Here is a 16,931-nt window from a genome sequence, read left to right on the forward strand (position 1 = left end):
CCACGGAGACTGTGTCTTGAATTGAGTGTCGTTCAGGAACATTTTGTTCAAAATTGCTATGCAGTCCTCAGCAGCCACTCAAAAAGTGTCACCAGCAAAACTTGTAAGAAATATTTTGGATATTTAATATGGTATAAAATAGATGTGTGCAAAAATACAAGACAGACAGTTGGAAATACACTAACTTTACAAAACATTCAGTTGTGCTTTGGGAGCTTATTGGCAAGACTGAATACGAGAACACCAGCATCTAATTTAATGATTTTGCTGGGAGAAATCTTTACTTAAGGCACTTTAAAAAGTCAGCCTCTGAACTGTTTGTAAGAAAATGTCGTGTTTGTTCAGCTGGCTGACTGCTACAGGAGACAGTGCGCAGTAGCTTTGGGGCCGCCGTTCAGCTGCTGTATGGCTGATTTATCATTACACTGTACTGCAGACAGATTTAAAAAGCTTAGGAACAAATAAAAGGCTTTGAAACAGGAATTAGACTTATTCTGTCTTAGCAACTAATGAAATCTCATGACTGGTTAATATCTTGTAAAATATCAACGAGACAATAGCGTCTAAGAGTAGACAAACTAAAACAAAAGGAACTAAGAAGAACAATGTCACACAGGAAAAGTAGAGGGAGGTGGGTTGTTGATCACCCCAGCTAGTGCCTCACAGAGTTCTCCAAGGATTCCCCATCAGCGTCTACATCCTCATAGTCTCGTAGCTCGCTGGAAATGTGGATTTCAACTGTACTAGACTCTGAACCTAGCAAGACAAAATAGGGGTAGATTACTGGGTGTTGCTGCACATGACACCTTCACAGCTCATCAAACTGCTTGTCAGTATTCATAATATCCCTTCATCACAGATGTGTGCATTGATTCACAAATGTATTTTGGGAATTTCAGTAATCTACTGTATATCCTCCAATCCAACATTATTAATTGTAATTGTATTATAGAAGTGAGCCATGGGTTTTTTGTTTTTTTTTATCTTTGCCTGCATTTGACTGAAAAACAGAAGGCAAAAACATTACATCCTTTAAAAGTCAGACTGATAGAACTTTATTTCTGAAGACTTGGCATCTCAAAGACACTGAATGGTGACACAAAACACTGAAGAGCCTTTGTACACGTGAGCCACATGGTCCACAAACGCAACTACAAAAATATAGAAAATGCTTTACAAAATCATCCCAAAATACATCTAATAGAGTTTTAACAGGCTTTCTTTACGGCAGACATTTTGACTTAGGAAAATCACAAACTTTAGTCATAACATTAATGATGGCTCTCTTCTATTAAAGTGTCCCAGTGAGCCAGCACAATACCAGGACCCTGAAACTAAGCAGGCTAAATGGAATGCAGCCATCATTCATTTAAGCGTTCAGACCTGTGCTTTTCCTACCGTGACATGTCGACATGTCCCCTGTGTAAAATCCCTATGTCATCGCTCGGCGTTGGTACAATGAAAGCATCAACGTTTAGCAGTGTTCAAGCTCCAATCAGCTGTCATTTAATCAGGCACACCTAACCACACAGTCCTGCAATAAATCCTGTTGTGAAGGTTATACTGAGAGTTGTTGTCTAAAATGTCGTCCCCAACATTTACATCAACCCAGTATCAGAAACGCCGCAAACACAGCGCAACAAACGTCAGCCTCCAAAATGAACATTTACTGCAGGACTGTTTTTTCAGACTGCATCATTTTCAGCCAAGTGTACCCAATGAACTGGCAACTGAGTGTATTTTACGCGGATCATCTTTATATTTAACAGCTTTGCCGTTGCTCTCTGCACATCTTCTCATCAGTGATAACTTGGCATCCTTAACAAAGGGTCGGAATTTGCACACATTATGCAGTTGCACAGTTAACAAGCGCGTCCTGCCACAAACACATGCATGGTGGTAGTGGACACTGTTGTCATCTGTTCATCAACAAGAAAAGATGCATAACTTGATGGGTGCAATGTGACTTCATGCTAACATACTGTTCAGTACAGAAGAGATCTAAACTGACGGTTCTCTCCGGTGTCCCATAACAGTGAGTGTGTCATTGTTTCATCCAGCGGAAAATATTTTACACTTAAAATTCATCACAGCGAGCTTTAACTTTTTTTTTTTTTTTTTTTACCCTGGTCAGTGTCTCCAAAGCTTTGCAACCGAAGATAATTTAATCACAATGATAAAATCTTTTTAACAGTGGATGATGGCATGTCATAACGGTATCATCCAAAACAAAATACATACTTCATATAAAGAGGAGGCCGTCCAGCCACAGCATCAGGAGACACTGTGTACCATACAGCACACTGTCAGCGTTACAGCCTCACCAGCCCTGATATACTGGTGAGCTGTTGCTGCCACTGAGAGCCCAGTTACCTTCTGAGAGGACACTGATGCCGTCTGAGTGCTGCTGTCCGTTGCCCATCGTGTTCTTCTTGGCTTCTTGGACATGACTCTGGTAGAGCAGAGTGGACCCCACCATGGGATTATGGCCTGCTGCGTTAGGCACTGAAGTGGAAACCGAGTCCCAGGCCAGCTCCCTCCTCCGCTGAAGGCTCAGGTCGACATCGAAGCCTGTCCAGCCGTGAAACGCCAGAGTGTTAAGGAAGGCTTGCATGGGGTTCAGGATACCCTGAAAGAGAAAAAAGTACAAAACAACTGAAGATGGAAGACACAGAAAATGAACGTTCTTCATTCTGTATGTTGAAGTTTTTAGCCCACCATGATAAACCATGTGATGAGGGCTGCGTTTCTGATATCCCTGAAACCGCTGTCGTTGATGTCTGTCTGCATCTCCAGGTAGAAGAGGAGGCTCTCATTGATGATGTTGGGAAGCCAGCTAAAACATCAGAGATAATAGAAACACTTCTCAGTAAGAGTTACATTTGTAATTAAATAATTAAAATTGCCATGAAATAAATACGCAGCTAATCTAGCTGAAATAGCTGTGGAAAACAACCTTTACTTAGTTTGATCTCTGTTAAAGACTACAACTTTTCCTTAGCTTGCCTTGTGAGAGTCACATTACTGCCAGATATTCACCACACTGAGATGAACCCATTATAAATAACCTATTGGATCAAATGCACATAAAGCATCTATTGTTTTTTCAAATTCATTTCCATACGATATTAAAATCTAATCTATGAGCCGACCAAACAACCACGTCTGAACCTTGAATATTATGAAAGTTACATTGTATTTATGAGTTATTTCAGTGCACGCTCAAATCAAAATGGCCTTAAACTGCATTACCAGAAACAGTTCAGTAACAATGACAAAATGAACGCAGACCTGTCACTTAAAGTGGTGGATTACACAAAGCTTATTCCAAATGATTCTTAACAAAAATGTAAAGACAGCTGCAAACACACTGAGGTGGTCCTTCAAAGAAATACTGCCACATTTTGGGAAATACGCTCATTTAAAAGTGTAAACACAACCTGTGGTTTTATGGGGACTTATGAGCCGCATTATTTCCTTCCTGAAGTCTTGTTGTCAAAATGAAGTTGTCAGGCAACCAGCAAACTAAGACTACAGGAATTTACCGCACCCAGCCAAGAGATTATCTGGGACATAACACCCCATAAAACTGCAACATGTTGTTTTTACACTTTTCATATGGATTTGACATAAAAAAATGTGACGTGTTAATTGGTGAGCTTTAGAGATGCTTTTCATGCAGATGAGAGTGGTGTCAATCTTCTCACCCAACTCTCAGCAAGAGAAGAAATAAGTGTACTTCCCAAAATGTCAAACTTATTAAGCTGATTAGTGATAAAGAATGGTAACATACCAAATAAAGAACACCAGCATGATTTTAAAGAAGCGTATTTTTATCTCATTGGCCAGCCGTCTCTCATTTTCTGTATAGATTCCTTGTCGTCCTTTCAGTAAAGATGTCACTAGGTTGGAAGGACGGGACAGGTGGTTATTCGAGCCTACGTGCATGTGTAAAAATCTGACGCGGAGAGATCTGAGAGCCAGGAACTGACCTGCAGATATGGTCCGATTAAAGAAGACAGGATTGGCCACGAGGACGAGCAGCATTGGCGCGTACGTGGTGACGTAGTGGGGGATGGCGTGCTGGAGGCCTTGCTCGCAACTGCAAAATGAAACAGTACAATCCGCATTGGATATCACATGCACACAGGGCTAGACTGATGTGCCGTCATGTGGAGACAGCATAGTCAAACAACAGGGGGCATTCAGTAATAATCTTCTATGTCCTTAAATACTGATTAGATTGTTCAGGCACGGTTACATCTTCTTGTCTGCCTGGCAGCCTTTTCTGATAACCCAACTGGAGAAAAGACGACGATGAACAAAGAAGAACATGCTCTTTGTTTATCTCAGGACATGACAAATGCTGAAAGGTGCTCGATGGTGTATCTGACGGAACAACAAAGAGTCTTACTCGGAGATGGATGGGTAGTAGAGCATGGCCACTCCTTCGATGCACAAAAGCACAGCCAGACCCCACGTAATCATGTGGTAGAGGATAATGGTGCTGGTGGGGAAAGAAACAAGTCATGAGACTGAGCTCACAACACATGCTGTGGCTCTGTATCTTGAGGATGATTTTTTTTTTCTTTTTTTTTCTTTTTCGCTGTGCAGGAAACTAATGTAGGACACAGGCTGGAGAGGGAACCATGTTGAAGATCTGACTCATGTAGTAACCTCTGACTGGGTTCTCTACACCAAACTTCAAACTAAAGAAGAAGAAGCATTATATCTACTGTAGGCAGTAAGGCAAAGTGAGAGGGGGATATATATATATATTTTTAACACATTTAAAGCTCCTGTTTCTATAGTGAGAGATGCTGAGGTGATAATTAAGTGTGGTAGATGGAAGGTGAGGTTCAGAGCACCTGATTCCTGCAGATGTTTTCACCACCAGGAAGACATCAACAGCATAACAAAAGGTCCACCAAAAAGAGGCACTGAAAAACAACTGGATCCACATCTGTAACACATGAATTGGACATAATATTCTTATTTTACAGATATTTATTTGATATATATATAATTCTAACAATTCTGACAAGCATGGAGTACTTGTGATTTGTTTTTGAGCTTACTCTGTGCCTTTTCTGAGCCAAAAGATGCCTTGTGACAAGTGTTACACAGTCAGCTGTGCACATTGTTCATCATGCATTAAAACAAATGACCACTTTTATCCATGGAATCAGGATTTCTCAGGACCATGAGTGGACACTTGATTGTTGAACAAAGGTGAAGCTTTGTCAAAGAGCATCGTACGTACCGCACTGCTGACACAGAAGACCTCCGGCCAGACTTCAGTGCTGTTGGCCACTGAGATGCGTTCACTGAGATCTGGCAGGCCCAGCCAGACAGAAGACCTTACAATGATACCTGGGAGAGGAAAACAACACATGGGCTCTTATTATAAATGGAGAGCAAATTAAGCAATTCCTACCAGGAGGACAAAAATAAACAGGAGGATGTGAAATTTAAGTTCTTCCATTCTGTATTATTAAGTGCATTAATTAGATTCAGACATGGAGTTCTTTTAACCGCAACTTGATATCATGGAAATGATGAACTGCCTCCAGGTGTGTTTTAAAAGGGTGTTTTCCACTTCCTGCAAGTTCACAGTGGAAAACTGGGAGCTCCCCCACAATCTTAATGCGATGCAGATTACGCACTGTTGTGTATTTCATTAGAAATTGTGCTTTGAGCTATTAGTTCGCAGTCGTGGACGAATCTCTACGCTGCACACACATGCATGACCTGATCTGCCTTCGCCGAGCGCGGATGCCAAGTGACGAATAAACAGCAGTCTGATGTGAAGCAACGACGTGAATGTGCGTGCCACGAAACGCTTAACTGTTGCTTTAAGAGCAATGTTGCATTCAAATCAACATATGCCAACAGAAAAAGAGGTCTTGAGTCATTGTGAGTCATTTCATGACTCACATGAGAAGAAGATTTGTTTTGTAATAGTCTGCTTCACCACTGAAGCACATTTATTCTGTACATGCTTTAGATATTATTGACGATGCAAAAGCTCACGCAGGATGCATTTAAACGCGTACAAAATACTTATAAATAATGTGGGTCATAGCTGTATAAAATAAATATGTTTAATGTTTTCTCTCTGTTTGGATAAAGCGGGTTGGACAGGCAAATGTAGGGCAACAAAAGGGTTAAAAACAAAATATTTGCGTGCGTAATTAGATCCAGCAACCAACACCACGTTGTGAAGAACTTCTCGTCCTGTTTTGTGTTTCTCGGCTATAATAAAAAGTAGGCCTACATCAGCAGTGTGTGCTTTACCTGCGCATCCCAGTATGTCACATATACTGATGATGAACAATATCCGGGAGGAGGACGCGGGCCTGGGCAGCGGGTACTGTCCGAGTCTTCTGTACCCCTTGCGTTTTGGCAGAAGCTGTAAAACAGCAAACACGAGGCTCAGAGCAGCGCTTCCCAAACTCAGCGCCCCGAACAGGACGGGCTGGAAGGTGACCACAAACCCAGTCGCTGCGTCCCGGTTCGGGCAGCAGAAGGTCTCCAGACGAGGGGATGCCATGGCTGGACTGGAGGAGAGAGGGAGAGTGGGGGAGAGAGAGAGAAAGAGAGTGGGAGAGATGGAGAGAAAGAAGTGGGCTACGGTGTCAGGAAAGAAAGAAGAAAAGGACAAGAAAAGGAGAGGAAATGATTGGGTACGTGACCCAACTCTCTGAGAAATCACGGGGTTGAATCATCATGTGCTTCCATTTAATCCCTGCAGTTGTAGCTTAACTGTGCCACAATGCAAGAAGCCGACAAAGGACTGTTGTGTGTTAGTGTGGTGAGTTCACAAAGCTGCTGTATATTTAAACTCTTTTTATTTTTTCCTGTACAGTGTTTGGCTGCAGTCAGGCCTGTGCAGGACGAACATAACGAAGCACAGCTGATTTATTACAAATCATTAAGTCACCTGCAGCAAGCGAAGAGATCAGCCTCAGACAGTCAACACATTCATAAATCATCAGCAACATTAAAACATGAAAATATAAAGAGATAATTTATCTTTATAGACCTAGAATAACTACACAAGTGCAGGGACTTTGTGCTGTATTTTATTACAGCAACAATATATCAATCATTCAACCACTTATTTCAGTAAAAACAATGCACATAAAAACATCTTCTAATTACAAAACAGAAGTAAAGGAGTCAAAACAATAAACCTGTTGAGACAGTCAAAGAATGAGTCAGGTTATCTATAAAAATCCTTGAAATATTTGAAATTTATTTGTTAGACCTGTTGGTTTTGGCTGCTGGGAGTCTAAACCACAGGAACAGTAAAGTAGCATCACACACACATTTGATCTTCCATTACTGAAGCCCGTAATTAATGACACAGTTCAGTTTCTTAGCTAATTAAATGCATCTATCCCATTAGCCTCACTGTGTGTGGGTTGTAATCTGGGATGCCTTAACATTAATGGAGCTGATTGTGGCCAAACTCTGTGGAACATCAGCAGTGGGAGACCCACGTGATAACCCAGGAGAAAGAGGTGGTCTCGGATGTGGTGACCAGCGAACGGTCTACCACTTGTTGCCATTTGTGGGCCAGACGTTTTCTCTGAAATAAAGAGTTAAAAGTAAATGCTTTATGCATAGACACAAATGAGTAGGGTCAGTCCCATCCTCAGAGTCACCATGACCTGTGATTGCGTAGGTTAGCCGAGTCTTGCACAAGGATTAAGAGCCAAATCTCGAAGAAATTCAACCTCTCTCTCAATATGTATGGAGCAGACGTCCACCACGTCCAGGTTCAGGAGGGGTCAGGGCAGCTGCTGGATCTGCTTGCTTGGACAGAGATCTGAGAGAACGGGTGGACATTTGAAGCAGATTTATTTGGGAAAACAAAGCATCAAGGGCTTTCATTATTCAGTACTACAGAGAGGGCATTCATCGAATTTGTACAATGGCATCCTAATCTATATGCACCTTCTCTGACAAGGCACAAAGTCAATTGAATGGCAAGCCTGTAGCATGCTGCCACAGATTAACAACCCCCTGAGGAATGCAGTTAGTATTGACTCGCTGTTTAAATGCCTGCTCTCTGTTGCTGCCCTCTGCTGGCCTGCTCACAATGTGATTGTAGCTCTCATAACACAAAAGATGTTACTGCTGCTGAACGTATGGGAATAGCTGTGTGTGAAAAGTTACCATGCTGCCTTTACACGTTATTGTATAATATCTACAGTCGTCCAAATCAGTAACAACAGCTGTCTCAAGCTGGATTTATTTCTACATCACAATACATATGTTGTGTGAGGGCTTTACCAAACTGAAATCATCCTTAAGGTTGTTCCCTTCAGTCCAAGTCAGAGGTCTGGGTAGCTTACAGCTGTAGCTGCTAGGGATTCAGTGTGTTAGTCAAAGACAAAGAAGCAGAGTGCATTATATACATGGGGACAGAATTCTGCTTTTTGACTTTAACTCTATAACGCCAAATGTATCATATTTGTTTTGTTTTTTTTACATGAATAGTGTAATATTTTTTTCCCTGACAAACCTGATGTATACGATCAGATACACGCAGTGCACAGATATGATATTTGAAAATTTCTTTGTTTGTTTGTTCAGAGGGACCAATAAAGGCTCAAAGAGTTCAAAAAATTGGAAAAATTCTGTCAATTATTTAATGGTTTGGGCTTTACAGGGTTAAGGAGGCTCTGGCTGATTATCAGGCCACACATCTACATTCTGTTAAGTCTACGGAAATAAGTGGAATTCCTGATTTTAGAAAGCAAGACACGAGATTCTTTAATTAAGATCACTTAATGGGATTAGAAAAAAAAATTACTGGGGCTGTTTTGTCCTAATTTTTAACATAAGCAAACTCATACACCGTGATGGCAAAAACAACACGTATTGGTGAGAAACACATCTCAAACAGACATGCAGTAGACAAGTTAAAATGCTCTTCTGCGTGCAGTTGTCTCCTGCATCACTGCACCGTGATTGGCTCTAGTAGCGAGTCATTTAAAATCAAACTCAGATTTAAAGGCAGACTATGCATTCGTATTGTTGTTTGTAAAAACGCCAAACAACGAGTGAATTCTGGAGACGGATAGTTCATTGTTGAATCTCATTCCCACGTCGTCAAATATTCCCATCAAACAAAAAGCTGCACTATTTGATGTATTTGATGACCTGGGAATGAGACTCGCCCAAAAATGTCTGCAACACATCAAAAATAATGAGAAAATGACAAAATACAGGCAGGGGGCAGAGCCTCTGCAGATACAGACACTGCCATGCACTTCTGGATTGTCATAAGGGATGACTGAGGGATTATTTTTCTATGAGTGTATACATCCTGTACATCTAACATCTTTTGGAAAATCCTGTAGAGTGTACCTTTAAGTTGAGCGCAAAGAAACTTTTCCTCTTCAGCAGATGAATGTGAAAACAGTCTTCTCGTGTCAAACTCAGCAAAAACTTCATTCTGCAAAGCGAAGGTTAAACATCCAAACAATACAATAAGAACATAAATAACAAACGGAAATAACAACGCAACACCTCTGCAGCAGGAGCCATGTCAATGTCACCGCTGAGGCACATTAAAAAAAGTTCAAAGTTTTCGTAAGAAAGAGAAGGACACAAAATTAAAGAATCATTTTAAATGAACTTGTCTCTGTCATGTTGTCCTCAGTCATCCCCATTGGGAGTAATATAAACAGACATCAGATATATCTTTAAATGGAGGAACTCGTTTGGTTTTTCAAATCAGTACAGTGAGGCAGAACTTTACTCATGTAGAGTTATTTCCCTTCATTTTACTCATCCCCAGCCAGTGTCCTCCCTCAACACCGCCCATCTCCTGCTGGAGAGGATGGGTGTGGATGCACAGTGTCAAATTACAGACACATCACAGACCTGCTCAACAGGCCCCTCTCCCGCTGCCTCTGCACTTTGATTGGTTGAGACCCAACGGCTACATTTAACCACCCAGTTTCCTGCATGGCAAATATTTCTTTTTTTTTTTTTTTTTGTGAGAGAGGAAATGACATCAGAGCACCAAGACCTGCCACAAATACACTGAAAACAGATGAGGAACAAACGTCTTTCAGATGGCTTTTTGACTGACAAAGTTCAACCTCTGTTGGCAAAAAGGAACCTGTGAGGCAAAACATTCGGGCCACAAACAGCTTTATGAAACGGCCCCTGTGATGTCTGGACGCGAAGAGACTCCACGAGGCTCTGCACGTCAAAGCGGGACTGTTGTTTTCTTCTCAAACCCTTTGATGAGTGGTGAGTAGCTGCAGGCAGTATACCGTATGCTCACACTACAGCTGGAGTATATTTACTGCTCGACACACAAAGTTTCACCATGTCATTTGAAGGCATGTTATTTCAAAGTACTAACTTAAGTTGCGAGTGACGGCTGTTCTTAATGTCCACGTTTAGATGCTGAGTCAGACTGGTCTCCAATTCACGATGCTGCCTTTAACGGACGTGTCCTGGCTCTGCAAAAACTCATTGCACAGGTGAAGTTATTATACCGCATGATGAGAATATTATAACATGCAAGTTATCCATTTAGGAACATTTTTTTCTGTCTGAAAACAATTATATGTGTGAAACCCCACTTGTTTCAGTGAAGAATGAGTATTTAATAAGACAACATCTTGAGCTGATGGTGTCTAATGTATTGCTCACAGGGTACATGTGTAAATATGAGCACTCTGGACCAGGTTTCTCCCCTCCATGGAGCGTGTAAACAAGGCCACGTGGCTTGTGCCAAGCTTCTGATGGAAAATGGGGCAAATGTCAGTAAGGCATCATCTTTTAGTTATTCAAGATGATCCTGAATGAAGACATTATGTTTTGTGTCTTTTAAAAAAAAAGAAACTCCTGCTTTAGTTTACTTTAACCATATCAATTATTACTGGGTATAACTTTGCGTTGCTGCATGTTAGTAAGTGATTAACCAAACACGCATGCAAACGAGCACGCAGACACATCCATGCAGCAACACATTAACAAACATGAACGTGGAGATACAAGGTCTGTCTTTTCAAACCACCGCATTGCAGTGCATGTTTGACAGCAGATCAGCACTAAATTTGAACATTTGTAAATATAATCAGTGCATGGTTTTCTGCTTCATTTAAGGCTCATAATCTCATTGTCGCTTCTCTTCTAATTAAACACTTTACTGACGATTGCTTATGCTCACATGACATCCCTATAAAAATATGATTTCTCTTGCCTAATTTATTTATTATTCTGGCTTTTTATTAAAATTTGTAAAGGATGTCTGGTGAATTGTCTCAAAAATATACTCACCCATGTCAGGTAAACAGTTCAACAGTGGATGGACAAACCCCCCTGTCAGAAGCTTGCGCCCAGGGCCATGCGACCTGTGCATCGCTGCTCCTTCAGCACGGGGCGACTCCCTTAGGGACCAGCCTGTCCAGCTCCCCAATCCACAGGGCTGCAGCAAAAGGTTAGGGGTCACATTCCACTGCATACACATGGATAATCTGTGCTGAACCAGTATAGTCAGTCAGTCACTACAAAATGCACAAAGAGTGCCACAACATCAGAGAAGCACATCTGAGGCATGTATAATGTATTAAAAAGAGCTGTCTGTGTTGTTGTAGCCAACAAAGTGAAATGATTGCATACCCCCCCCCCCCCAGGTTTCAAAGCACAAGCAGATTTCAAAGCACAACCTTTCAAGTGCATAGCTTCTCATTGAGATGATTCCGGTAACTCTGTCTAGGTCACCCAGAGTGCATCGAGCCCCTTGTTCAGCACGGTGCAGATGTGGATCAGTATATCGAGCAGTCAGGGCCCCCTCTACACACTGCCTGCTCCAATCAGCATCTGAGTACTGTGAAGAAACTGCTTGAACTTGGTAAGAATAGCTTTTAACCTGTCTGAGAAATGTGCTGGTGTTTTAGGTTGAGGAGGGGACTATTTTCATATGGGCAGTTTGTTCATAAGAGATCCAAAAGATGGGCAATCAGTGATGGGTTAAATGCAGAGAAGTAATTTCCCAATTTGAGATTAATAAAATATAAATAAATAAAATTTAATTACCACCTCACCTTCCACGTACTGGGTTTTAATAGGGTCAGAAGGAAACCAGAAACTATTTTAAGTGAAACAATTGGTTAATTTTACAAATGTGATTACTTTTACACATGTAGCAGTTGATTGGGAGACCCTGAATATGTGAGGAGTAAAATCAATGTCAGCAAAACACAAGGGCTAAATAATATTTCCACTCAAAACCACAACAACTCGTTTCCAGTGGTGGAAGTATTCAGCTTATTTACTTAAGCAAATGTAATAGAGTAAAAGTATTATGAGTAAAGGTTCTGCTTTCAAATGTTTCTATACTGAGTAAAAGAGCAGAAAAAAAACTATCAGCAAAATGTACTTAACATATCAGAAGCAAATGTACTCATTATCTACAAAGGCCACTCTCTGATTATTGCATTATTTGTATTTGTTTTGTGTATTTGATATTGCATTTTATTTAAAGTGGAATGTTACTAACTAACTAATGCATTTAATCAAATGATTCACTTGTAATTGTTATGTAATATTATTGTCCTGTACTTAAATATTTCCAATTAATTCTACTCCATACTTCTACTTAATTTCATTATAATTCAGAGGAAACTACACTACATTTGACAGCAAAAGTTTTGAGATGTTTTACAAGCTAAGATCACAGACAAAACACGACCACTTTATAGAACATGACTCTGTGTTATTGGTTAAACTACTCATCAGTATATAAAGTAGTTAAAATTAGCTCTGCCTTCCACAGCAGTAAAATGTTAGAAGGAGCATAAGGTGTATTTAGCTGATCATAAGTTTTGAATGTAAGGCCTTAATTTGCCAGATAAAATGTAGTAAAATGTACAAGTTTGCCTCTGAAATGTAGTGGAGCCAAGAAAAGGAAATACTAAAGTAAAGCACAAGTACCTCAAAATAATACTTAAATACAGTACTTGTGCAAAAATGTACTATTTTCCTGCATAAAATTCAGGCCATGTTTTACATAAACTCAAATAAAACATTTTTGGGGCCTTTGTGGTTTGAATATTCATGATGGGAGTAAACACAGTGTAGCTCAGAAATGGCTCCTTTATGTAAGCAGTAAAGAGGACAAATGGTCCTCTGCTGCAGACACGCTTTAACTGAACTGTCAGCAGTTCTCCTCTCCACTTATGTAGTGTGAGGACATCATACCTCATTATCCTCCGTTCTCCTTCAGGTGCTAGTGTGAACAGCAGTGTGTCTGGTGACTCGCCGCTGCACATCGCTGCCCGCCTCTCCAGCCCTGAGCTGGTGTCTGTCCTGCTCGACCACGGGGCCAATCATTCCCTCAGGAACTCGGAGGGCAAACTGCCCCTGGACCTCGTACCTCCCGACAGCCTGGTGGAGAGACTGTTGAGACAAGCAGGAGGTACTCAGCCAAAAGCAACCAAGTAGCCTCACTGTGGGGGATTTTCATGGCCTTTCCATTAACCAAAACATCTCTCTATATCATGGCTTCTGCTTCTCCCCTGATGTCTGCCAAGGAGTGTCTCCTCTAATGCAGCTGTGCCGGCTGCGCATCAGGAAAACTGTGGGCAAACGGAGGCTGGATGGGCTTCACGACCTTCACCTTCCCACACAAGTGAAACAGTATCTCCTCTACCAATCAAACCGAGGGGAAGATCAAATGCACTGATCAGCTCAGACTTTCAGTGGGAGATTCTGAGTACTTCACTTCGAGGTCAGCAGGGGGTGTACTTGTATAATCTTAGCAGTGAGAAGACCACATAATGACTCTTGATGGCGACAGTAATTAACTGGAATTCTCCACTGTGACAAATCTCTGTAAACAAACTGATTCTCAAGATCAGTCTTGTCTTTTAAGTGTAAACATGAAGGTCTCGGAGCAAGTTTATGTGATGAAATATTCATTAACAATAACCTATACATATTTAAAATGAGAATATGAGCTCATAAATTCTAATAAATGTTGCAAAATTAATGTTAAAGTGTAATATGCTGAAACAATATTTGTTTTAAATTAGAAGTCTCCACATTCAGCTAGTATTGCAGTTTCTGTTCTGCTGCTGTATTGAGATTTGTTTTCCATGACATGACAGATCACACAAATGTATTTGTTTACACTCTAATCATCATGACAATAGATAATAAGAAAATGGGGGCAATTTTTTTCTACGAATGTCAAATTAAAGATATCAGATACCGTCTCAGGCTGGATAGGAAATACATGTAGCTGGGGGGGAGGCTGCTAGATTTTCTAATCATTTCAAGCACAGTCATATTCTGCTGAGTCATGATAACTAGTACTTATGAGTCAGCATCCAGTTCATATAAACCATGAGAGATTTGAGTGTGCAGAAAATCCCCTTTTTCTTTCTTTGCCTTTTCTTTTCCTTTACTTTAGTTTTTGGTTTCTGCCGTGTTGTTTTGATTGTAAAGCAGTAATAGAACATTATATACATATATACATACTGATATGGAATAGTCTGTATTTGTAGGGCCACATACACTGTGAACTGTATGACTATAAAGGACTGTACAATTTGCTCATGTAAGATAGAGTATATATATTACACACGCACACACACACACACACACACACACACACACACACACACACATATAAATATATGTAGTATACATTAATATGCATATGGACAGTTAAGGAAATATATAAATATATAAAAAAGTGCCTTGTTTTTGAACTCACAGTAACAAACAAAATAATAATAATAATGATGATAAAGTAATAATAACGTAATAATAATGCTGCGGGCTTATAGGCTTATGTTTCCCCAGAGCCTAAAGAGTGTGCTTAAAAAAACAAATGACCTTACACAGCGCAGGGATCAAGCAAAACTAAATAAAAAAAATAAACAAAAAAACCCTAATGTAAATACTGAATATATACAGAAAAACAAAGACAAAACACTTCCTATTTAAAACAGAAAATGAAGTATTCATTGTGTGAATGAATCTTATAACCCAGTTTCCCCTTAAATCTCAGTTCACTTGCAGGGATACAGTCTTACATCTGAGAAAAGGAGCTTTGCAAATGTTTAAGTTAAGAATCAGACATTTATTAGCTTCTAATAGGCTTGTGCTGCCCTATGGCTTACTATGTTAATCTGAAGAGGAGAGATGGCACTGCATCAAAGCTGAAGCAGTCTATACATTTTCATTCCCAATAATTCAGATGATAGAAACCAAAGAATACAATGTTTTATTTAGGTCACTACCTCTTTCCATTGCCCTAATCTAGTATTTACGATGAGCTGGCTGATTTCATGGTAATCATTTGTTTATCCACACCCCGAAGCAACTCCATGCAATGCAAAACAGATTCATCTTATCTTCTTAATTCGCTCAATAGTTTTGTCCACACAAGTCGTATAAATATTGAGTGCGTGCGGGGCATCTTTGGTAATGCTTCCAAAGCTCCCAGCAGCCCATCAGCTGTCACCACCCTAACCCAGAACTCGACAAGGGCTCACTGACCTCCAACCTGTGTGTCTGTCTGTGCTTACAGCCAATCAGTGGGGCTGAGAGAGCAAGGAGAGGGAAAGCAGCAAGCAGGTTTAGGATCGATGGAAAGGCAAGGAAAATAAGGAAGATGGAGTTTTATAAGCACTGATATCAGTAGGTTATTTACAGACATGATGAAAAGGCCAGCGTCTGGCGCCAACATCAACATCCTCTCCAATGGTGACAAAAACAACCGTTTCTTAACTCGCCCACACCCTTCTTATTAAATGGAGCACTCATTAACTTCACCAATTTGCCACTTGAACTAAATCACTGTCCTGTCAAGCATCAAATGAGTGCCCAGGGTCAGACGCACATCGAACTGGGTTTCGATTTAACTGGTGTTTAATGTTAAATCAATACGGTGGAGGAGCCTCTGACTTCAAGCATACAGTATCCTGTAATGAGTAGACAGACGTGTAGGCAATCAGGTGAGACGTGTCTGTCTGGTAAATAGTGCCAAATGACCGGCTACACTACAGCCATCATGGCATCACTGACAGTGCTGTGTTTCGCTTTGCGTAGAGCACCGCACCTGGATGACTTCCCGGGTTCAGGCAGGTAGTGCATGGCACTTAGATGCACTTAAAATCAACCCACCTGTGTGTGATACAAAAGCTTTTGCTTTTATTCTCTAGAGACAGTCACTCCATTAACCCCCCATCCTTTTTTCAACGCACAGGCACTTTCTACCCAAGTAGCGCAAATTGAAGTGGAAACACATAATGCAAGTTTTACACCTAGCGCACACGCTCGCTTAAAACTATCCTGTTCCTTCTGCAAACAGCTATTAATAGAGAGGTTTTATAAGAAGAGGTCAACACAACATATGAAGGAGTAGAGTGAGTTACAGAACAAGCAGCACAATGCAATGAACATTTTGTGTCGACCAAAACAGCCCACTGTTTACAATCAGCGTAGGATTACTTTACTTATTAGTGCATGAGTCAGTCTAATGATCTCTCTTGCATGCCAGCAGCGGCCACCTACTGCGAGCGAGCTGCAAATGTTGATGCCGCACAGCCCTTATGTGCACACATCTAATAACCCAGTTGTGATCACTTCTTGTGCGACGGCTCGCTGATTGCTCCGAGCTGGATCTTGTTATAGATATCAGCGCTAAGCTACAAGTGGGTTGTGCCATGTCGTTGTACACGCGGTAATTGCTTTGGTATTTTTAGTTCGCCAGTGTCGGGGTAATTAAAACAAATAGACAAGATAGTGGAGACAGAAATCTCCTGTGGCTCCTTGGTCTGAGTGTGGAGGGGTTTACTAAGGTCAGACACTGCAATGTTTTCAGTTAGACACCATTGGAGTAATGAGGGTTTATTAAAGAGTGTGAGTGCTTATGCAGAACAGGA

General features: G+C 40.8%; 2 protein-coding genes across 3 annotated transcripts; one reads left to right on the forward strand and one right to left on the reverse strand.

Annotated features, from left to right (window-relative positions):
* Nucleotides 1–16: 16 nt before the first annotated feature.
* On the reverse strand, nt 17–6,848 carry gpr143 (G protein-coupled receptor 143). The gene is made up of 9 exons (XM_046404579.1): nt 6,298–6,848; nt 5,264–5,373; nt 4,869–4,963; nt 4,415–4,507; nt 3,993–4,102; nt 3,794–3,902; nt 2,719–2,836; nt 2,374–2,629; nt 17–756 (listed from the first exon to the last, which is right to left on the reverse strand). Exons 1-9 carry the CDS (start codon nt 6,551–6,553, stop codon nt 653–655), a joined length of 1,251 nt encoding a protein of 416 aa, XP_046260535.1. The 5' UTR covers nt 6,554–6,848; the 3' UTR covers nt 17–652.
* Nucleotides 6,849–9,510: 2,662 nt separating this feature from the next.
* On the forward strand, nt 9,511–14,596 carry LOC124067312 (ankyrin repeat and SOCS box protein 9-like). Of its 2 annotated transcripts, XM_046404580.1 has the most exons (7): nt 9,515–10,275; nt 10,432–10,511; nt 10,686–10,793; nt 11,323–11,473; nt 11,753–11,887; nt 13,262–13,453; nt 13,569–14,596. In XM_046404580.1, the coding sequence occupies exons 1-7, from the start codon at nt 10,194–10,196 to the stop codon at nt 13,718–13,720; spliced, it is 900 nt and encodes a 299-aa protein (XP_046260536.1). In that variant the 5' UTR covers nt 9,515–10,193; the 3' UTR covers nt 13,721–14,596. The 2 variants fall into 2 exon arrangements, with proteins under 2 accessions (XP_046260537.1, XP_046260536.1); XM_046404581.1 differs by lacking the exon at nt 10,686–10,793 and having other exon boundaries at nt 9,511–10,275.
* Nucleotides 14,597–16,931: the final 2,335 nt, after the last annotated feature.

The sequence above is a fragment of the Scatophagus argus genome, chromosome 11 (assembly GCF_020382885.2).
Source record: "Scatophagus argus isolate fScaArg1 chromosome 11, fScaArg1.pri, whole genome shotgun sequence".
Lineage (NCBI taxonomy): Eukaryota > Metazoa > Chordata > Actinopteri > Scatophagidae > Scatophagus > Scatophagus argus.

Coding starts and splice junctions, on each gene's coding strand:
- gpr143 (XM_046404579.1), bottom strand. CDS start 6,553: ATGGCATCCCCTCGTCTGGAGACCTTCTGCTGCCCGAACCGGGACGCA. Junction 4,964..5,263: donor TCTTCTGTGTCAGCAGTGCG/GTACGTACGATG, acceptor CATGTGTTACAG/ATGTGGATCCAGTTGTTTTT. Junction 4,103..4,414: donor TACTACCCATCCATCTCCGA/GTAAGACTCTTT, acceptor TTCATTTTGCAG/TTGCGAGCAAGGCCTCCAGC.
- LOC124067312 (XM_046404580.1), top strand. CDS start 10,194: ATGTCTGGACGCGAAGAGACTCCACGAGGCTCTGCACGTCAAAGCGGG. Junction 10,794..11,322: donor TGATGGAAAATGGGGCAAAT/GTCAGTAAGGCA, acceptor CACCCATGTCAG/GTAAACAGTTCAACAGTGGA. Junction 13,454..13,568: donor ACTGTTGAGACAAGCAGGAG/GTACTCAGCCAA, acceptor ATGTCTGCCAAG/GAGTGTCTCCTCTAATGCAG.